We start from the raw sequence: 23,082 nt of genomic DNA, 5'->3' as shown, positions 1-23,082 counted from the left end.
GGTGACCCCTGTGTGGAACAGCAGCTGGATCTGCTGTGATGGGAGGTTAAGACTGTCAGTTTCTTTAATTCAGTTTCAAGAAATTTTCCTTAAATTTACAGACCGAAAATAGGAGACAATGTAGGCGAATTCCTGAAGTTCAATTTCCTGCTCTCTGTGTTTTGCAGGTTTGTGATCATGTGGTGAAGCACCAGATTCTATTTACGGGCACAATTCTGAACTTTTTGCTTTATCTAATTAAACAGTTTCCAGAAGGGGGCTTTAAATGTCACTCGTTAATAACACTTCCAGCAAAAAGCATACCTCCTGCTAGGTCTTCCGAATTGGTTAATATATAAGCCTAGGTCCTGAAATCTCCAAATGTACCCTGAGTGTTTTTATTAAAATAACCTAAACAGTACATTGTAGAAGTTTCTAATTCTTATAATTTGTATAGGTCTAGTGCTTTGGCTGAGTTTTCATTTACAAGACGATGCCATCTCACATCCACCGTATGCTGTCAAATGAGGCTGTTTTAGATTCTGAAATAAATCCAGTGCATGATTTTTACTTTTTCCTCTGAAGATTGAAACCGCAAATGGGGTGGGGGAAGGATTTCTGATGTTTTTCTGGGCAGTTTTAAACCTGAGAAGATGCTTCAGACCATATAAACATTGGTATTCAACATGTGATTAAGGAAGCATCTGTTCACTAACTGTTTTAGGTTGAATGTTCTACACCATATGTTGTTATAGTTTGTTATAGCACAAGCATGTAGATATGCAATTGAAAATACAATGGGAATTCAACCTCCTGTACAGTTTAATTTTGTCATCGTTCAGTGTCATATAGTCCGTACAATGTTAACGCTGTCCGTTTGAGATTTTCTGGCACTTGCCTATATCAGTTTTATTACTTTAAGTTTTAGCCTGTAAATTGTGCAGACATTAATTGTAAAACTTTTTTTAATTTTCATTTACAGACGTTTTGTAACTCAACCCCTTTAGCTATGCTTTATTTCCATATGATCTTGAGCTCTCACCCGACAGTATGCAAATGCTACTTCTTTCTCAAGGAAGCGGGGTAATGCTTTTTGAGAATAAATTGAACTCGTTTTCCTGACCTCATGCTGAAACCATGATTTCCCTCTACTGTTTGACTTGCCTTCACTTGACAGAATAAAGACAAATGTTGCACAGTGGTTATTCACTGCTCTGTAGGATGTGGAGGACTTGAGTTGACATTGAAACAGATTGCTTTGTGAAGATGGATGAGTGCTGGCTGAACTTGGCATAGTTGCGCTTTCACAGCTCAGTACAGCTAGTGGTAACTAGATGATGGACAACAGCTTTTCTTTTGTTAGTAATGTTGCTTTTGGAGACCAGGCGTCGCCCAGGAGGGAAGGGGAGGGAGAGTGGGATCCTCCAAAGAACTAATGTTAAACAAAGCTCTACATTTTTTGGGCTATTTTCTCAAAATTGATTCCTTACCTGAACTTGATTTAAGTATAGTTATTCCCACCCAACAAACACCAATGTAATTAAAGCTCAATATTAAGCGTTGAAAGGTGTTTTTTTTTTTTTCTTTCTCTTGAGCCCACTTTAAAAATCTATTTCTAGCATACTGTTTGGACCAAATGTTTATTATGCCTGTGGGGCTACATATGAAAATGTATAAATTCAGTATATAATGCCATTTTCCTACAGTTTCACTAGTAAGTGTGTCACCATTAACATAATGAAGTGGGGCTGAATTGGCCCAGGATACTTTGGCTAAAGTCTCTGGCCTGGGCAGACCTCTTGTGTTCATGTGTAGCCAGGTTGTCACTTGCCTTTTTGTACGGTGGAATGTTAAAGAGGTTAATTGATCTCTGCATGTGAGCTAGTGGTGTGCTGGTTTGGATCCACCAATACTACTCTGAGGAATAGCTTTAAATGTGTTTGGCAGTAAATACATTAGGAGGGTATTTGCTGATGAGAATCTAGATCGATACGTCCTTCCTAGTAAGCATTTTCTAGATTTATTGGGAGCCCATAATGAATACTTGAGGCATACACCAGCCTCCAAGTCCTTGAACCCTGTAGGCTGTTGAGAACCTGCAGTCGGCCTCATTTGTTCAGTGCTTTCCTGCCTGGCTGCAAACCGTAATTTATAGCCCAGGCTGGAGCTGGCATTCTATTGGCCTGATCAAAACCGAGCAATTCATATTTGCTGCGGACAGGGTTTTGCAGGTAGGCAGTGTGGAAATCTGTAGCTGTATATTTGCTGTAGTAATTATAAGCCAGAACACAGCATTTCTCATAAATTGTTGAGAGAAATCTGGCTTATACTCCTCAGCCCCCAAGTACTAAGTGTGGCTGATATTCAACAAGTTCATTTCATAGCTTTGGATTTCAGCTCTGTAGTTTGCTTCGTAAACTGCTAAGGAGTGTTTTGATAAGTTTGTACAGTAGTCTATAAGATCTCAAATAGTCACCTTATCGATTTTTAAATTCATTCATTTTTTAAATAGGCACACATTTAAAAGGTATAGAAACTAAAACTCCAGGTTAACACTTGCAAATGTAATACTAAATGAGACATTTTCTTCCATTTTTAGTTATGTATTTGTAGGAACTCAATTTGTAAACCTGTTGCTTGCTTAAGTTTCTATTGAATTGCACCAAGACCTTTTAAAGTAACTCCTTACTTTGCATTTTTCTTACCACTTCCAATTATAGTATTTTTGTTTGGATTTTATTTCTGAAAATAAAAAACATCAATGGGTATGTACTGCTTATAAAATATAGTATTGCTGTTTAGGCCTAAGCATTCTGAATCCATTAGACTGAGAACAGCAGTATTCCTTGCTTTTGAGTAGTGCTGGGTGGTATGATCAAAAATGTATATCACGGTATTTGAAATTATAACGGTTTCACGGTATATGACGGTATATATATTTTTTTTTCATGCATGACTGTGTGTTAACCACATTTTCTACTGATTGAGAGTAGAATTGACTTAATACCCTATTTTACTGTCATGATGAGTGACTATTTTAGAAAAAATCCACACTAGTATTAATACAGGTTTGCAAGGCCCCACAAAATGATGCTGTTTTCATAGAGGTGGCACTCATGATTATAATGAAGTGAAGGAATCGGAATGCATGACCTTTTTATTGTGTAAATTTCGCAAACAACTTAAAACCTCTTTTGTAAACCAACTGGCAACTACACAATGTAAACAATCCCCTTCCCCTGTAACTAAAAAAGTTTGGACTTCTCCAACAACTGAACCACATGCAAAGGCAACTTGCATAAATATTTAAACAGACTGCTCCAGAAGGATATTTATTTTTCTCAACAGTATTAAGCGGGACCATGTCTTTGGCTAGGTGGATAGTGATATTTTGTAATCTCGATCCACTGCTTGCTTTTCTTGTCGTAGGCAGTCCCTCTAGCAAACGCGTCTTCAAGTGACATCTGACAACATTTTTGCTTTTCCAGTGTTACGTGCTGATGTGGAGGACGCTGATCTTCGTTTCATGCATTAATTCTATTCCAAGACATGTTTGCGGCTATGGTGGTGGAGCAAATTGCTCGTGTTAGCCCGACAACATTTGCAGAAAATAGTTTGGTCGTCGTCGGATTTTTTTAAACCAAAGAACCTCCAAACGACAGACAAGGCTCCTCTTTTTGGCACAAGTTCTTCTGTGTCATCACGTTCTACTTGTTCTACAGCTTCAGTTTCGGAACTTTCAATGTCTATCCTATCCATGTTTGCCCTCACGCTTAGTAACGCCTACAGCCTGTGCCCTCACCACAGTGCAACAGTGAGAAGGGACCCCTCTCAAACAGTGTCGCGCTGTGTTCCGAACGTTGTTTAAGCGACGTATTGCGGTATATTACAAATTCATATCATAACAAATATACACCGGTATTTGGTATGAACCGGTATACTGCCCAGCACTACTTTTGCTAGTACAGGCCAAGGTTGTTAGTGGCTGAAACAATCCTTTGAAATGCCTAGCTACTGAATGATGAGCACAGAACATAAACTAGAGAAATGTCTAAATTAGCATACTGATTTGCTACTCAGATTACATGCATCAAGGGATCTGCCAATTCATTTGCATAATTAAAGTTGCATAGTTAAAAAGCGGCCTAATCCATCTCAACATTAAATGGCTTTACCTTACATTGCTCACAGTTAAAAGTGCCTCTTACCTCCTTTTGTTTTATTTCACCAGCTGCCAATAACCATCTCCACCTAGGCCAAATCATTTTACACATGGAGCATCAAACAGAATACTCGCTTTCCATTTCCCCTTAGTCCAAGCAAATCTGATTTTTGATCTAGGAGTTTATCGAAAGATTGTGTTTTAATAGTGCTTTGAGTTTTTTGGGGTTTTTGCTATTTTTACTGAAACCATGTTCTGGGACTTGTGTTTTGCCATCTCCCTGCACCTGCTAGCAGCACTGCTTAATTGCATAGCATTCTAATTGTGTGCAGTGACAAATTGCACTTTGCATTTTTATAATTGTTCACCATAAAACAGAATCAATTTATAGTAGCTTGCAGAAGTAAGGTGCAATTAAATACTGTACACCTTCTCGGGGGTTGCTGAATACAGAGGTTTCTCCGTAGGACTCTTAGAAAAGCTTGAACATTTTTAAATGGGTGAAAGGTACTTGTGCAGTGTTGCAGTAATGAGTTATGTCTGTTCAGGGTATTTGTAACAGACATTTGTTTAGTTACAGGAGGGTCATTGAATCCCATTAAGAGCCCCAGTTTTTACAATTGGCTGTATTTGTTGCTATGGATCCAATTATTCTCCTACATAAAGTTCACCATTTAAAAAAATAAATAAAAAAGACGCATATTAAATACAAACCTAAGATTTAATTTGTAACAAATTACAGCTCTGAGCATTTCATGCCACTTTTTTTATTGCCGTTAGTGGGCCGTGTTATAGGCCTATAACTGCATTAAACATTAAATATTTTGTAATCATTGTTAGAATTTTTCAGTAAAGCTCAATAACTTGATAAAGTAGATTGTCCATAATGGATGTTTTACTGTAGTTTACCGCTTTTTCCTTTTAACTCGGTTCACAGCCAAATTATTTTTCAGTTGCCAGAGATCCTTAGCGCACAGCACATCAAATTAACTAATTTCGGCCCTGCTCAGGCACCCTCACAGCAAACCTGTGGCTGTCTGGTTTAAAGCATTTTCATCAGTTTGTCAAATTAGGCCACCCCTTCTTATATCCCACCATGCAGATAATGTAATGGGTAAGGATGCGTGTTGTCAAGATGTACTACATCTACCCTTGAAGTTTTTCTTTTATACTGAATAGAAAGTTTGTGTTCTGCTTCCCCATCCATATTTCAAGTCTGAATTTGTGGGTTTTTCATTATTTAGGCAAAGTATAAATAATAGGCTTCAGGTTAAGCAAAGGTAATTCAGAAGAAAATGTTCTGAAAGCTTATGAGCTGCTCTCCTGCAATTCAAGCGTATGAACTTTCATAAAATGGGAACAAAGATAGCTAAGCATCTGTTAAGCTGTTGCAATTACATAACTGGCAGTGGAACTTAAACTAACCATATTAGCTGTAAATGTATGCACTTTTTAAACCTTCCTCATGTGGATGCTTATTATAAATAGTTGTATAAATAAGTAGGAAACATTTGCCTTTGTTTGTGCTACTAGAAAATTCCGCAAATTATTGTCCTGTTTCTAGAATGACATTTTGTCAAGCTGGTTCTACTACAGATTGATGAAGAGCTCCACTGACGGGGACATTCACCCATTGATATTTCCATCTGCTTTCTTAACCAGGTAGTGAGAACATCAAAACACCCACACTGACCACAATTAAAAATGAGTCGCTTCTTGAAGGCCACAGTCCTGTTTATTTATAAGGGGCCTGCCTTTGAGTGTCTAGTGTTTTGTATGGACAATAGATCAGGTTAATGTAAGCGCTTCCAGGAATATTTAAGATACATTCTTCGTACTTGTGTCAAATGGTTCAAGTTGTAATCCACAGTAGTCCCTACTCCCCACCCCAATCTCCCCATCATACTGAAATGTCTAATGAGCTTTGGTTAGCTGTTATGATTTAATCAGTTTTCAGGCTCCTCTTTATGGCTTTCCAGTTGAACACTGTTGCCACCACCCCTGGGCACTTCCCCACTACACAAAGGGAAGCAACACATGTGCTCACTTGCTCTTTCTGATGCACCTTTAACAGGCTTGAAAATAGATCTCATTCACAAACTGCCCCCAAGCGCAGCAATAATTGCCCTTTTTCTGCTACTCTAGAAAACAAATCGTACTTAAAAGGGCCTGTATCTTCCTTCAATTTTTCTGGTGCTTTTTTCCCTACGTATGTTGTGCATATATGTATAAGTCTTGTCTTGTGTGCTTTTATCTGTAAGTAGGATCTTCTTGCTCAATAATTGGAAACAAAATAGTGTAATGGTGCTTTTTATCTTAGGGCTGATGAATTGTGTTGAGGTAGATTTTAACATTCAATTTTAAGATCAGACTCTTTGTACTATATGTGACTAATTACCCTGTAGATTCACACATTGCACCATATGCAAGTTTCCCCTCATACCTTATTTGAGATTTAAAATGAATACAAAGCCTAAATTCTTTTATGGTACAAGTTAGGCTAAGTAATCATGCTGTAGTTTAACCTGTGTTCAGTTCTGGTTCTTGCTAGATCAAGAAACCTCTGCCGTACCAGTATGTGAATCCCTAAACCCCAGTAAATTTGAAGCTCATCAGTTTGGAAGTGCTTGGGGCATAATGTACACCATCTTTGTCATTGTCCCATAGATCGACTGCACATGAAATGCAAAGTGTTTGCTTGAGGCATGCAAGAGATTATCTGCCTGACTCAGACGAAGAAGCCACACAGTTTTTACCTACTTAGAATGAATATGCAACAGTATACAGTTACTGATGATTGATGGGGGGTACATCTGCATGCCTTCGGTTTGTACTGCACAATTTTATTACATGATTCCTTAGCAGACACCCAGGGTGACTTACAATTGTTACAAGATACCACATTTTTTAAGTTAACCCATTTAAACACCTAAAGCACTGTGCTCAAAGGTACAGCAGCAGTGCCCCATCTGGGATTGAACCAACGACCCTGTGCTCCAAATTCCAGAGCCCTAACCACTACTGCACACTACTGTATTTTATGCTACCTTAAGTTTACATAATCTTTCATTAATAATATGGAGTAGTCAAAAAGTCAAGGAATTTGACAATCATCTAAAAGGGTTTTCCTTGGGAACTCATCAATATTACATTTTATTATCACTTTGTACTTGGTAAGATTTAATAAGGAAGTGATTCAAAGTTTCTAACTTTCCGTATGATCATTTTGAAAAGGGCTGCAATTCACAGTCTGAAAACTAGCAAAAATACATCTGCCCCTGCAGCAGAATCGTAGAATCACCGGAGTAGTCACTCCTCTTTTGCATTCGAGACCAGTGGTTTAAATAATCATTTTAAATTGATGCCACTCTTTGTATGTTTAACACAGTCCCAGTAGCACACTTTGAGTATCATGTAGCCTTAGGGTAGAGAAGGCTCTGAATAATTTCCATCCAGTGAAGGGATATTTCACAGTCATCACTAACTTTTGGATAAGCCTAATAAGGATGTAGCATGCAGACATTTGGATTTAAACCACATACTGTTAAAAATCTCTTGGAATATACAGAATATAGTACTAATCACTTTTTAATGACAACCATTTTGATTATTCCATTCTATTCACGTCTTTGCAAAAGTAATGCCAGTAAGGCTTGTGGTATACATTGTAACTTTGCAGTTCTGCCTTCATTTAATGTAATAAGTGAAGTGGAATTAGTTAGCTTTCACAATTATGTTAAATGAATAGAGATGAGATAGTGTGCTTAGAATAAATGGGCTATTTTGATTTTCTACAAAGATATGAAAATCCAGTGTGGAGTTTTTTTTTTTAAATGTACAGATCTAAACTCTTGCCATAATCCATGCATTTTGCAACACCAGACCAAAGCAGTTGATAAATTGTATCCATTTTTATTTAAAAATATATGTTTTAAGGAAAGATCTTTTTCAGTTAAAGCCACATCTTTACCCACTATACAGATATGAAATTGTACATATTACAATTAAAAAAGAAAAACTAAAAGAAAAAGCATTCATGTGCACAACGGTTTGATCAGTGATTTGGGTTGGGGGGGTGGGGAGTTGGGAGGTAGGTGGGGGTTAATGATTATTATAACAAATAAACAGGTGAAAGAGCAGGAGTGCATTCGGATGTGTACAGTTCTACTAATTGGTTTTATCACTTCACAAGCTGCTGCTTTAACAGTGAGTTGCCATAATGAATGCAAAGTATGTTTATAAATTTGATTTCAGTGTCACCGTAGCAGTTTGCCACCCAGCGTGCTCTCCGGTTATCACATCAGGTCTCCATCCCAAAGCTATTACCCGAGGAAGTAATGCTTGTCCACCAGGTTCTCTGTTTCATATTAAGTGTTTCGGGAAACTTTTCTGTTCATTTTCTTGAGACGAAGGACGACAAATTTACATGAATATTAAAGTATATAGAAAAAAGTATGTACCCGTTCGGCACCTTCAACACATTAAACGGTACATGGCTTGTAAAAATGATCAGATATGGAATTTTATAGGGATTTTATTTCAGATTTGCAAAAGTGTTATAGAATCAATCTTATTGACTGAGTTTGCTGTAAATAAACGGGGTGGTGGGGATTTTTAGATTATCCTACTCTATTTTAATACCAGTGTTTTTAAAGTTAAGCACCTAATAAAATTGCTGTGCAACTAAACCAATTTTGTTTTGCACTACTACGTCAGGAAAAACTGTTTTGTATTGCTAATTGCCCTGATTCTGACATTTAGTTTTTCCCCTCCCTATGTTTTTTGTATTCAGATGGACTAATTGAAGTAAGGTTAGCCTTCCCTTTGGTATAGGTCATAGGATCTGCATTTTAGTTTTAGGGGACTTCATTCATCAGCACAAAAAAAAAAAAAAGGGTCAAAAGCTGATGTCTAACCGTACCAGTCAGAAATGCTTACTTAGTGTGGGTTAAGATCCTGAATTATAATTATCCTTTCCTACGTAGTGAAAAGATCAACTTATATTATCAAGTCATCTATATTCATTCATCTTGTAAATCAACAGATTTTCTCTCCTAGGCTCAAGCGGCTGCCAGAACAATGTTGGTCTGCACAAAAGTCATTGTATACTGCCCTCTGGAGGCTGCACTACCTTTGTTACTGCATTTTTCACCATGCATAAAATGGACAAATTATATCTATAAAGCTGTATATAGCGCATGGACAAGCTATAGTTGAAAATAAAATGGTGGACAATTTTCTATAGGTAGAGAGTGGTTAATTCAACTTTAAGTACTGTGTGGCTGTTCCCCCATCCACGCAAAAAATCCAATAACATAAACTCAGTTTAAAGAAATGGAGGTAAAATCTAACCAAGTCACTGAAGTGAGAGGTTTTGGTGTCGATCTGAGTTCTAAATATTCCCTGATTTGGCTTGTTGTCCACGTTGCTAAGGTCACACAGATCAGAACTGGGTTTCATTTAAATTCTTTGCATTTCTCCCAGAGGTGCTGATGCCAGCCGTTGTTCGTTATGCTTTCAAATCCTGGGTCTCCTGTTAACCCCTTAGTTTGATTCCAGTATTTTCGGTATGACCTTTGAGGATTCACAGGCTGGGGGGATTTTATGTTCCCCAAATCAGATCAACCCTCTCCCCCACCATGCATTAATTTTCTCGAAATCAGTGTTTCATTTCATACATCCAGTGAGAATTTTTTTTCCTGCACAAATTGTCAGGTTTTATGAGGTGAAACTGCAGATATCTCGAGAGGAGCACTGCAGTTTGCAACCTGTTTACATGGCAAAAATTCAGAATATTGATGCATGATGCTTAGTTTGGGGGGACTTAATTTAATTTGATCTTTACAGCAGGACTGGGGTTATCGGTTTATATCTATTGCATCTGAATGGACCATGCATATGGCAGAGGAAGGTAAATCTTGTGCAGAAGCAGTGGTGTGGGTGACAGAATATTAAATCCTTTCTGCCTTCCCTTAATTGGTTCAATCTTGAATCTGTCAGACTTGATTACAGCCAATGCTGCATTGAAGCCTTTTGACAGTGAGTTCCGGGTATAAGTATAACATTTTGGTAGTAATTAGATGACTCTGTGATGGAACTGCTTTCCTTGCCCTTTGCCTTTGGTACTATACTGTTCTAGAACAAATTGCAAATTGTTTTGCAGCAATATCACATCGATTTGCTAGTCTTCTTCAAGCTTTGAACCTTTTCTCCTTCTCCCCCCTCTCCTTTCCTCCTCTTTAAGAGTGCAATGCAGTAACCGTGCCGTGAGCAATCATCCAATTATCTGTATACAGATGTAAAAATCATTGATGAATGACGGTATTTTGATTGGATATTATTTGGCTTTTTGTGGTTTATTAGATGAAGCACATATCAAGTGGGGGAAATAAACTAGCCATCTTGGCAGAGGGAATGTTGCAGCATATTGGTCATTAACCTTTCCAGACAAGTGCTAAGCTTTTAAATTTAATAAGAGGTAATGGAGTTTATTGAATGAAGTCAAATCCTAAAACTGAAAGGCTATTATGATCCTCCAAACTCGGTGATCATGCAGGATGGGGGGTGGGGAACCTTAATCAATTAAGGTTTTTTTTTTTTTCCCCTCTCCTGTTTACACCCTCAGAGAGAGGAACAAATATGACTGGTATATATATATATTATATATAATTTTTTTTTTGTCATTGTTCATAGTTTGTACAGCTTTACATTTTGGATTGTTTTCTCTGAAAGATGAAGGAATTAAATATGTCAGTATCCTCCTAGAAATGTCTATGAAAAGAGAATGGAAAAACTTCTAAATGGCTGACGGACCTTTTTTTCTTTCCCCCCCCCCCCCCCCCCTTCCTCCTCTATTAATCTCAATCTTTAATATGTTGCAGATTTTCTTATATTGTACCCCCCTCCCCCCCTTCTGCATATTTTCAGACTTAAGCTTATATGAGGAGCTTTCTACATATACAAAAAATATATTTTTACCACCTGTTACTTTCAAGGTAAAATTTGAAAAGGTGAGGGAAGAATTGAAACGGTGATACCACCTAATGTCATCAGCATACTGCTATTGATTTTCAAACCTAATGAAACATGATGATAATGCTTATTTATATAAAGTAAAAACCCTGTATTTTTTTTGAATGGTTGAATGGTGAAACATGATTACAAGAAATAAATAAAAGTTCATACTTCACACTCTTTGTAAGGCAGCTGCTGACACTTGCACTGCCCATACCCGTTGATAATGACAAGGGCCCCTTCCTCGTGACTTGGTTCATACTCATTGTATGGGACCTGGGTGGCGAGGTCTGCCATAGGTTGCCTGGCCTGGGTCCTCATCTGCCGGCGGTTCTGAATGGCTGAGCAGTGCCTGATACGCCTCAGAGTGGGTGGACAGCACTTCCGAGAGATGTAGACCACAAAGATGATGAGAAAGAAGGAAAACAAAAGGGCCATGGTTCCTATGATAACCCGCTGGGTGAGAAGAGTGTTGTCCATCTCTGAAAAGTCCTCCTCTGTGATGGCCTCCCCTGTCAAGGTGGTGGTTGTAGTTGAGGGGCTGGTGGTTGGGGGAAGGGTGGTGGTTGTGGTTATCGTAGTAAAGCTCCCGATATCCTCTGCATAGAAGTCCTGTGTGGGGGTTAGCATAATTCCAAAAGAAGAGCTTGTGGCATCCATAGGTGAAGCGGCCTCTGGAGAAGCAGGAGTTGGAGCCACCACTAAGGAAAAATTCTGACAAAGCTGGAACCCATAAACCGCATCCAGTATTTCCTCTCCCTGTGCGTACTCGGGGCTGTGGCACAAAATCGAGTGTTCCCACCTGCCCTTGAAGGTACTTAGCCAAGTAGCAATAGAGCAGATCCTTTTGGTACATTCCCAAAGGTTGCTTGAAAGCCCCACAGTGCTCAATGATTTCCACATATCCAAGATTTTGGATTCGAGGCTAGAGAGCTTGTTGTTATCCAGTAGCAGAACCTTGAGATTGGGCAAAGTCTCAAACACATCTGGGGTCAGTACTCGGATCTCATTCCCGGTGAGATCCAGCTTCTCCAAAGTTGTCCAAGTCCACTCCATCCCACATGTTAAATTGTTGATTTTGTTCCACTGTAGAAAGAGCGTTTGAAGGGATATTAGCCTGGGGAAGTGAGCCAAATTGATCCTGGTCAATTGATTATGCTCTAAGTGGAGCTCTCTTAATTTGATCAAGCCTGCAAAGCCATTCCTGGCCAGACTCCTCAAGCGATTGTTACTCAGGTCCAGGAACTCCAGACTCCGGCAGTCCCAGAAAACGCGGACAGGGGTTGTGCGCAGAGAGTTGGAGCGCAGGTGGAGGGTGTGGAGCTTGCGCAGCCCGTGGAACAGCTCTGCTTCGAGAGATGTCATCTGGTTGAAAGAGAGGTCCAAGTTCTGGAGGTTGATGAGGTGGATGAAGGTGGTGTTGGGCAGCTTGGAAATGCTGTTGGAGCTCAGAACAAGCTCCTTCAACTTGTAGAGCCCCTGAAAGGCATCCTCCCGCACAGTCGTTATTTGGTTGTGGTCCAGGTGGAGCCAAGTGAGCTGGCTGAATCCGTAGAACTGGTCTGGGCTCAGCTCAGTGATGCTGTTGTGCCGCAATGAGAGGCCCAGGGCACCCTTGTCCACACCATCTGGGGGGGCCGTAAAGCCCTGCGAGTCGCAGTAAAACAGCAGGTCCTCACATCGGCACTTCTGAGGGCAGGCCGTGCCTGACGTGGGCAACAGGCGGAGCAGCATGCTGATCACACAGAGTGCCACTGGTGCTGGTCCCACCAATGGCCACCTTGAATGGAAACCTGAGTGGTTTAAAAAAAACAAAAACAAAAAACAGGATATATATATATATAGTGGTGCTGTTCCTCTTGCATTTTAAAATTTCATGTATGTGCATGTAGTTGCAGCTTTTTTTTTTGCATTTTTAATTGCATTGTGCATATTTTTTTAATAACTTTTCAATTGACATTCTAGAATAATGTATGACTGAACAGTTACTATCTGTCTAGATTTAATGCATAAAATTGTAGTGTTGCATATATGGAAATGCATGAAACATTCATTGAAACATTTTATTTTTTTGCACTGCAAACTTAACCTCTAGATTAATTGTTTTTTAAAATTACTGTAAATCAAGTGTTTTAAACTGGTGAGGTTATTTATCTGAAGTTATATGTACCGATTTAAACCTATAGGGTGTTTTTCAGCATCAGATTTAAAGAATCGGCTGTCTTTTGAATTAAAACCTATAGATAATAAATATATGGGAGTGGGAGCCCTTGAGCTGTTAGAATCGGTCCTCTCTTTTGCACTGTTTCCTATTCTGGTCCAGACCTGATGTATAAAAGAGCAAACTCACCCATTCTTTTGTGCACATTGGAGGCTGCATTCAACTGTCCTTCTCTGCAGACTCTTTGAGCAACGAGACGGAAAGGAAATCCAATGGAAAAAAGCCCTTTTGAGAAAATACAAAAGGAATTGTGCTTTCCTCAAATAAAGCAATACTTAGTCCCCCCAATTGTAACAAAAGCAGAAATTCCATGTCAAGGATTTTTTTTTTCTCTCCCTCTTTTTATATCCCGTTTTGTTTTAGAAATAACAGACTATGCTAACGGAATCTCTGACTTCTGGCAATCTTTATTTTTCAAGTTGATTTATCTAAATCCGAAGCAATCCTGGTGCACATTGTTTTTTCTTTTCCTTTCCCCTTTCCTCTCCACAATAATGGTGCCGGGTCAATTGCTTAATTGAAGATCAAAGTAGTCTTTCACGGCTGGGGGTCTACCAATCCCTAACTTGTTGATGGTAGCAAAGACCCTGTTCACGAAACCAGCTCCTGTACGGCTCCAGCAGTGGCGTTCTGTATTGAGTGCTCAGCTCACAGAGAAACGCTGTGGAGAGAGAGGGAGGGAAAAAAAAAAAAAGGCTGAGAAGCAGAGAAGCTATACTGTGCTTTTGTTGCAGGCACTCACTGCTACAGAGTGGTGGCAGACTGGCGTCGATCAGTGATGCTGTTTTTCTCTCTCTCTCTCGCTCTCTCACTACTTGCGTGTTTCTGCTGCCCTCCCCCCTTCTCTTCCTCTGTACCTTTTCCTCCCCCTTCCAGCAGAATATTGATAACTGAAAACATGTTGCGATGCCTGGTTGAAAATTAAAGCAACGTCACTGTGACCATGTTGGTTTTGTTTTATTTACAGCTTTTGTTCTGCTTCTGGCTGGATAGTTAGTCATTTTAGGATTGTGAGGTAGTGAGATTTGTCAACCCAGACACATTCAGAATGTATTCCAAGTGTTTGTGCATATTTATACTCAAACGTTTGCACACATTTGAACCACAACTGCTTTCAATTCATTTCTTTAGGAAAACGTGATCGTAAAGCTTCCCTCCTTTAGGATTTGACATCAGCCACTGATTACAATGCATTTCAAATTAATTTGTCACGGTATTGTTTAGGATTTCAACACATCCATCATATGACTTTTCAGTGTAGGTTTAAGTCGTCTGAATTTATGCTTTGCTTTTTAAATCGCCATAGTTATAACACAGCTAACGAGCATGTGGTCTAATTTAGTGGCTTGTTTTTATAAGTCATTTGAGGTAATCCTCCAGGAATAGATTTACACAAGTGCCGAGGTGCTGTTGAACATACTGTGGCATCATGTGGAAGAATCTGCATTAACAGTGGGAATTCTAACTAAAGCAGATTGTACTGAATTGTAATATGGAATCGCTGCTTATTTTTCCATGGCTGTGTGTTCAATGTTTGTTTTTACAGCAGGATCATGTTTGGAAACTGACCTTTCAAATAGTGATAGATGACCCACAAACATCCGAGATGCATTTTGATGTGCAAACATTTCACTTTAACTGGTTCAAATCGGATTTCAACAGACATATAGGGTGAATTTGGTTATTTTGGCAATGGTAAATGTGTGGTATGTGTAAATGCGGGTAAAATTGTTCATTCTCTGCTACTTTAAAATCCTTTTACATTGTCCAAGCAAGCTTTAGATTTATTTGTATCATTATAGTCAGCTTTACAGCTGTAATCTAATTAACAAGTATTTTCAGGATTTATTTTCCTTTTACAAATGGAATACATTAATTTGAGCTTGTCTTCTCGTATTGTGTATTTAGTTCTCAAGATTTGTGTGCATTGATATCCTTATAAAGGTTTGGATTAAGACACCCTTGTCCCATAGGTGAGTGTCCCTTTGGTTGCTCGGGTAGTTTAAATGAACCGTTACGCTGCTGCCTCAAAACCCTGCTGGTATTTCTGGGAAGGACTTGTTGAAACTTGAAATTCACTTATTAAAAATAAAGAAATCTGTGAAATGGAAATGTGAGCAAGCAGTGACAAATGAATAGAATTGGCTTGTTAAGTATAAAAGAGAAATCCAATTGTCAAACCTTGTCCCGAATAAATCCATACATCACAATTATACAAAAAGCTGGACAAAGACAGTGGTGTTCTCGTGGATCCAGCAGTGAGTCTTGCTGCCTGGGGTGACGAGTGTTGCTGCGTTTCATTGGCTCTTCTGCAGTAGCTGCTAGTGTCCTGATGAGAGGACCCCCGCAGGCCTCCCGCTGCTAAGAGATTTACCTTCCAAGCGCAGATGAGCAATTTGTGCGACTGTTTGAATGAAGTCCATTTGCCCGATTTTAAAAACTGACTTTTCTTCCTCCTCCCCTTTAATATGTGTTGGCTTTTTCTGACTAGATGCGTTTAGAGCAAAATATCTTGAAATGCATTGAATTTGTGTTCCTGTCAGCTAGAGGGTGAGAGTGATTTAATTTTTTTGGATTTTGTGCCATGGTTTGCTTGTTTGATGTGAGGATGACTAAGAAATATCAAGAATCAACCATGAGTGCAAATTTCCAAATTGAAAATGTGAAAGTTTCTTGTTACTATAAGTGTGCAGATTTGTTTTATAGCAAGTATGAATACTAGCCTTCAAGTCTGCTTTGTCTGACTGAAATTGACTGAAGTCCTTAGTCCTTTAGCAGATTAACCTGGACCTAATTAGTGTTCAGTGTGTAGTGCAGTCTATCTGCTGTGTAGGTTTTTTTTTTTTTTTTCATTTCTGATTTGCTATTTTTTTCAGATGTGGGAAATTTTACATCTTTTAAGTTGGAGGGGGAAATTGGAATCAAAATTTATAACCCCTTTATTTTAGATGTGAAGTAATGGTTTGTCCTTTTATGAGTATTTACTGTGGTGAAAGTGAAATGAATTAACCAAACTTTTGTTGGAAAATATATATTTTTTTTTAGCTTCACACAATCAGGAATTTTATCCTTGATGCTTAGTTAATACTGCCTTCAAGTGATGCACATTTTGCATATTGAGTATCTGTTATCGATTTTATTTTTAGACCTTGGAGAGAAATGAATGTTATCTTTCCTGATATGCATTTGTGGAATCTATAGAGAATGTAAAGGCAACTCCAGGTGAAAATGCATGCTCGTCCTGAGCATTGTGCTAATTATGGGAGGGATTTCTGAATGTCTATCTTCAATCTTCTTAATTTTCTTATTGCTGTTTTGAAAGGAATAATAATGGTTTGAATCCATTGTGCTGCCCACCTAATTTAAACTCTGACTTGCATTCTAACCAGCCATTACTATAAATGAGAGGTTCATCTCTGAATAACTGAAAAAACTTTGAGCTTAATTCCTTCAGGCAGAGAAACGGACTATGTAGGAATGGGAGAACCATTCAATCGCTGAAAACTCTCTAAAGAGACGGTTAGAATTTCCTCTGTAATTTCTAGTTGCCTTACTACTTATGATAATGTCAATTTCTTTTCCATTTTAATTATTTGTATGAAATGTGCTATTTAGCAGCTCTGAAAGCACAGCTAAAGAACCATTTATTAATTCCTTTTTCCTTCACCCCCCTGTACAGTTTTTATTTCAGTTTCGGGTGAATTTGTTCAACAGTTGCGTTTGTATGACCCTGATGTGTGCTGTATTATCATAATGGTGGTTTTTGGTATCCTAGAACTTCTGTTGTAAATGAGAAGGTGGGGCATTAGCTTAACCAAGGACTAAAGACTAATAAGGAAGAGATTTTAAAAGTTTTAGTGGAAAATATATGGGGTGTATTTACTCCCCATGAGAATTACAAGCGGCTTTTTTTTTTTTTTTTTTAAATAAAGAATGCTAAACTGCATTGCATTAATTCATCCTACCACCATTCCTCTTGAAAAAGCGCTCGAGTCAGCTGTTTACATTGCTTTTAGAAACTTTATTAGAATGCATAGTGATTGTACTTATATTGTACCATGAAGTACAACATAATGAGTGTATTAAGATGTATTTTGTGAAGAAATGGTAGTCTTAAACTTTAACTTGCAGTAAACTCTCTCAATTACTTATCTTGTGTGCTGTTTTGCTTATTTTTTTAGGATCTACTTTACAATGAAATCCGAACCCTTCTGTAGTTGCTTACGGCCAATTCTAGCTACTTTTGGAAATTGTGTGGGCCAAGTATGGTTCTTAAATACTTTACTATCATTGATGCATTTAAAAGGTGTGATCTACACTTAATATTTAATGGGAAAAGAGATTGTTCCGATATAAGGATTAGGTGAAAGCTTACTTTGGAAAGGATTCAGAAAAGGGCTTTCTGTGGTAAAGTATAACTGAAAGTCTAAGCAGAACTGCAGGCTTTGTCTGTCATGGCTCCAAAACTGCTGAAATGGAGGGGAAAAAGTTCATCCAGGCAATGGATTTTAGAGAGAAAAAAAAAAAAAAAAGTTTTGAAGAATTATCAAGCAAACATATGGGATTTCACACTTCAGTAGTTGCTATGGAGATTATTTTAGAAATGTTTTCCTTTATAAAATGCAAAGCGGTGTTTGTTGGGTAGTCTAGGTGTGAGAAGCATTGACATTGACTCAATTGGAATTTTAAACCGGTGTGAGTTTTGCAGCTAAACCATAATGTAACAATGGAGGACGCTGAATTGCCTTCAGGTGACTGCTGCTGTTCAGAACCACAGAAATCCATGCATTTGTTTTCATCCTTAAATGAACCCATTGCAGTGCCACATCTTATATTTCTATCTGGAAATGTACTTGCCTGTAGTTTTTGGTGGGTCACAAACTGATTGGTGAAACAGTTTAGCAAATACAAGAAATGTCCTTATGAAAACAGATTGGTGACTATTATCACTGCATTGAGCTATTGGTATTTTGTTTCTGAAACATGCTTTTCCTGTTAACTTTTTATATCCTTTAGAGAAATTAGGCCATAAATCATGTTAATGAATATATAATGTTTACAGCTTAATCTTTAATCTAAAGCCCCCCTCTCCTCCATCACTAATTTGTACTTATGGGGTGGGAATTTTCATTAAGTACTTTTTGTTGTTGAAAATTAGATCTTAACAGATTCCTTCCTTTCTATGTTGCAGGCTGGCAGGAAGGAGAGAAGCGATGCCCTCAACACAGCCATCGATAAGATGACCAAAAAGACCAGAGATCTGCGCCGACAGGTTTGTTCTCCTTCCATCTCCTCCCTTGAATCTCCTGCAGGCATTTAAGGCTTTAAACGGCCACAAAACACTGCAGCGCTTCCATGCGTTTTTCTTCTAAATGTTTTGAGTTATTTGCAAGGTGCTTCATTAGGGACTGAAGAATGGCAATGTATTTAAAAATGGATGCATTTACTAAAATAGCACTTTCATAGATCATAATATAACTGTTCATTCATTCCCAACATTGTTTCAAAGGTATAATGGCCTATTTCTCACACCTGGTATGGCTAAAATAACTGCATTAGTCAGATTTCAAAATTATGGCTTTTGTTTGTAGTGCACACCAATACATGGATATAGTTGCCTTCAGCATTCACACAGAATGTACGTGTAATGTGCATAACTACAGGTATGGTATCTTTCTTTGCAAGTAGATGTGACAGTTGTGCTTGTTTTGCTTAAACCTGTGTATGGTATGATGCAATACTCTAACCACAAGAAATTGGTACGGTCTCTTCCAGTCAACTCTTACAATTCTTGTTGTAATTGGGAACTTCTGACCACTTATTGGAAAAATAAGTACACATTAAATAAATGGTGGCTGCAGAAATATTGGCTTCTTTATATCCCCTAGTTTTTAAATGCCTTATGGGAATGGTCGCCCAAGTGCTAAACAAGCACAGATCAAGGGCAGATCACCCTGTTCCATCAATCTTCAAGACACCACACGCTCGCTGTAGGTTATTGCTTTTAACAGTGATGTTAATAGCCAATAAGTACAGTTTCGTTTTCAGTCTGTGATAGTTTCTCTTGTCCCAAATGTCTGTCTCAGAGTGATGGACTTAATGCTAGTAGGTTTTCAGTGTTACAGAAATCAATAGATTTGCAGAGCTCAGATAAATGATTGCATCAGTTCATCAATGGAATCTCCATTTCACCTATTTTTTCTTAAATCAAGGTGGTACAGTAGCAATGCTGGCTTTAGTGTACATGTTGCCAAGATTGCCGAGAAAATATGTATTTTGAGTTAACTTTTTTTCCCCCCATCTGCACAGCTGCGCAAGGCAGTAATGGATCATGTTTCCGATTCCTTCCTGGAGACCAATGTTCCCCTTCTGGTCCTTATTGAAGCTGCGAAAAATGGCAATGAAAAGGAAGTGAAGGAGTATGCACAAGTCTTCCGTGAACATGCCAACAAGCTCATTGAGGTTAGTTTGATTTTCTCTGCATATACAAAGATATGTGAACAAAATGCTTAGTTTTTGTTATTTTGTAGTTTTAATATGTGATGAGGACCTTTCAGGGTCAGTTCCCCCTAGTCCCATTAGTATAGACTTCATTTTCACTTTCTGGGTGGGGAAAAAACCCAGTCAAATCCACAATAACGCTGAACAGCTGGTATTTATTTTTCTAAGGGATGTGAGCACTATATTTGAAAGGTAGCATTTTTTTTGGTTTAAAGATGAATTATATTGTTAAGGTTTCCCAACTAGAAATGAGTGCATTCTTTCTGTGCAGTTGTTAGACCCATCCATATTCTGTTATAAAGTGCTGTTTCCCGCTGTTGCAACTTTCATTATTTTGCCAACTGTACTTTACACTCCCTGTAGTAACATTTAAATAGTTAAACAATGAATGCTTGGTTTGGGGGGTTGCTGCAGTGGGACTGAGCTGATTGTGTAAGTACTAGTGGGTGAGTTCAGCAGCTGACATAAGCTATTGAGTGGTGTTGATGGGTTTAAACAAAATTGATTTTAATACTAAGTTTTTGTTTAAGAATATGGGAACAAGGCTCTGCAAGCATGTTTATAGGTGTTCTTGATGAGCTCTGCATCATACAAGCTTTCCCTTTTATGGCAATCCAGTAACTTAGTTTGTCATTTTTATTTGAAGCTTTTTCCAAGGTGTCAGTGAGGTTTTTTTAATGTATATATTATGTCAACCTGATTAGAATACAGTACTAGTATAGCAAGTAGAGAATTATTATCCTGAATAGAGCTGTCAAAAACATTAGCTATCCTCATCGGTTTTCTTCAAATTTAATCTCCCCGAATGCTTCTTGACATGCAATGCGCATTGACATTTCTAAGTGACCTCTCCCCATGGGTGTGCCATGGGATGCCCCCCAGTATTGTGGCCAGCAGGAATGTTGACTATTGGTCAGAGATCATGGAGAGATGCACGCATGCATGGCCTCCAGAGACGCTCGCTTTAGGCAAACTGTTGGCAACTGCATTCGATAATGACACAAGAATTGTCAAAAATATCTTTTCTGTGCAGGATAATTTGTCTGCAATTTAGATCGTAGTGCCATGCATAATCCAGTTACACGTATAAATAGTTATGGCTTTGTACCCATGTTATTAAATGTTAATTAAATGTTTACAGTTTTGCACATTTTAAAGACATTGTTACACCACACCAGTACTTTTCCTCTCAGATGTTGAGCTCTAATTGTGTTCATAGTATTACCACCTTTATATTTCTTGGAAACTATATGGGTATGGGCAACTGTCAATACTGGTCAGATATTTGAAAGACTACTGCATGTAACATGTAAGTTTGAATATGGGGAATGCTCTCTAGTTTGGAATGGCATTTTGTTGCCCGATACCAAACTGTATGGGCAGAAGAGACGCACATGTAAAATGTTCATAGCAGTGCAGGCTGTTATTCCATAGTCGGGTTTGAAGATTAGTTGCATGCTTTTTCATTATCCATATTGCCAAAGGCAGTATTCCCTGAAAGTACCCTTTCCAACTCGTTTTCAAGATGCAATGGGAAAGAAAAATACTAATTTGCTGAAGTTTAGTTTTCAAAGATTTGTATACCTTAGCGGGCATTTTTTATTCAGATGTTATACTTTTTATGATTTGTTTTTTGGTATGAAAATGCTATTATCAATGAAATTAGGGACGTGTGTAAATACAAACCAATAACCCAGTATCCGGTTCCTGCAGAGTTATATGGTGGACAGACAAGTGATAAAGTACGTGGACTTGCAAGTTATTCGTACTAGTCAAAAGCATTTTTATTTTCTTAAATTTGGTGGCAATTGTGGAATGGAAATGAAAACCAAGGACACAACCTCTAAATCTCCTGTGTTCAGCCCATAGGCACTTGAATAGTACTCCCATTTAAAATTACATCCAGGGTTTTTAATGTATTGATTTTCTTGACATCTTAAAAATTTATGCAATTTGTGCAGCACAAGAAAAATGCAGACAATAGATGTTTGTAGATGTGCTTTGCATAGGAATTCCCTCATTTGCTGTTCTGTTGACACCCAATAATAGGTGTTCTTCATTAAAGGAGGGAAATAAAAGCTTGAGGTCTGATAACCCAGGCTATAGTTAATCTGTTGTGGGAAATGGAGTTGTAAGATTTAAACAATCACAAATATACCTCTGATCAGTTTTGGAAGATCTTGAATGGAGATCTTTAGCCTCTTTTTAAGCATTCAGATAAATTGTGGGAGGGCAAGAGTGTAGGTGTACCTGTATAACCATTCATAACCGGCCTAGTTAGATTTGGTTTGTAGTTTTACCTTTTCACACAGGCAAGTATAATCCAATCTCCCAAATTATTTTCATTTTTGAGTCAGTTCTGTTTATAGCCCTCAGAATTACAGCTCCATAATCACAATTTTAAAAATGTTTAAAGCATAATTACCTTTTAAAATGCTGAAATTGCCCCAGCAATGTTATTTATACATAGGCTATTTTACCATGCCTGGCATTAGTAATTGGATATGGAAGGTGTGCCTGCTTTTACCACTGAAGAGAACTGCAGGGCTGGGTTTGTCTATCCCATTAATAAATGGAAATGAGAGGTTTGTACTGACCTTTTAGCTGGCTGGACATCCTTCTGCAATTTCTGCAGAAAATTTGATTTAAAGAAACTTGGTTCACTAGAGACTTTTTTTTTTTTAATTGATAAAAGCCTAACATTTAACATGGCTAATGCAAATGTTAACAAAACATAGTTTCCCTATACTTACCCTAACAATAAAATTAATAGAGAGCCTGGGTGAGAAACACTCCATTAATCTATGTTTGTGCATGTATGGGAGCAGCAGTTAAGTGATTGCATTAAAAAGGGGTATTTAATTATCTTGAAAATCAAGAACTCCAGATCTGAAGGAGAAAGGAGCCAATGTATGTTAGTTGCTCGGAGTAATTTGCCTTATTGAAATAAAGTAACACTGGCCATCAGGAAACATTAAAAGTGCCAGCTATTCCAGTTTTCTGAATAACTAACATTTTAGAATTTGTTCATGCTTCTTGGTGTACTCTGGGGAAATTTACCTTTTTAGGTTGTTTCCTTTCAGTAACTTCTGTGTTCTCCATCAAGGTATGTAGGGTGATCCTGAAAGAGTAAACTAATTAAATGCATAGTTCTTTTTATTACAGAGCTTACTTGTCAAAATTGGCTGAGGAATAGCAGAGATGC

The 23,082-nt window shown here is 38.1% G+C and overlaps 2 protein-coding genes across 3 annotated transcripts in view; one reads left to right on the top strand and one right to left on the bottom strand.

Moving 5' to 3' along the window:
- ctnna1 (catenin (cadherin-associated protein), alpha 1) overlaps positions 1 to 23,082 on the top strand; it is a 94,577-nt gene that overhangs the window by 42,969 nt on the left and 28,526 nt on the right. For both annotated transcript variants that reach the window (XM_066716592.1, XM_066716590.1), the window contains exons 8-9: positions 18,568 to 18,648; positions 19,686 to 19,838. In XM_066716592.1, the coding sequence (XP_066572689.1) occupies positions 18,568 to 18,648; positions 19,686 to 19,838 (234 nt within the window). The remainder of the gene's footprint in view (positions 1 to 18,567; positions 18,649 to 19,685; positions 19,839 to 23,082) is intronic.
- lrrtm2 (leucine rich repeat transmembrane neuronal 2) lies at positions 11,094 to 14,110 on the bottom strand. Its single transcript, XM_066716593.1, has 2 exons — positions 13,506 to 14,110; positions 11,094 to 12,948 (listed from the first exon to the last, which is right to left on the bottom strand). The coding sequence occupies exons 1-2, from the start codon at positions 13,507 to 13,509 to the stop codon at positions 11,321 to 11,323; spliced, it is 1,632 nt and encodes a 543-aa protein (XP_066572690.1). The 5' UTR covers positions 13,510 to 14,110; the 3' UTR covers positions 11,094 to 11,320.

This window comes from Amia ocellicauda, chromosome 11, assembly GCF_036373705.1.
Source record: "Amia ocellicauda isolate fAmiCal2 chromosome 11, fAmiCal2.hap1, whole genome shotgun sequence".
Lineage (NCBI taxonomy): Eukaryota > Metazoa > Chordata > Actinopteri > Amiiformes > Amiidae > Amia > Amia ocellicauda.
Note: the sequence above shows the minus strand (reverse complement) of the source record. Positions and strands in the feature narration are given on the sequence as shown.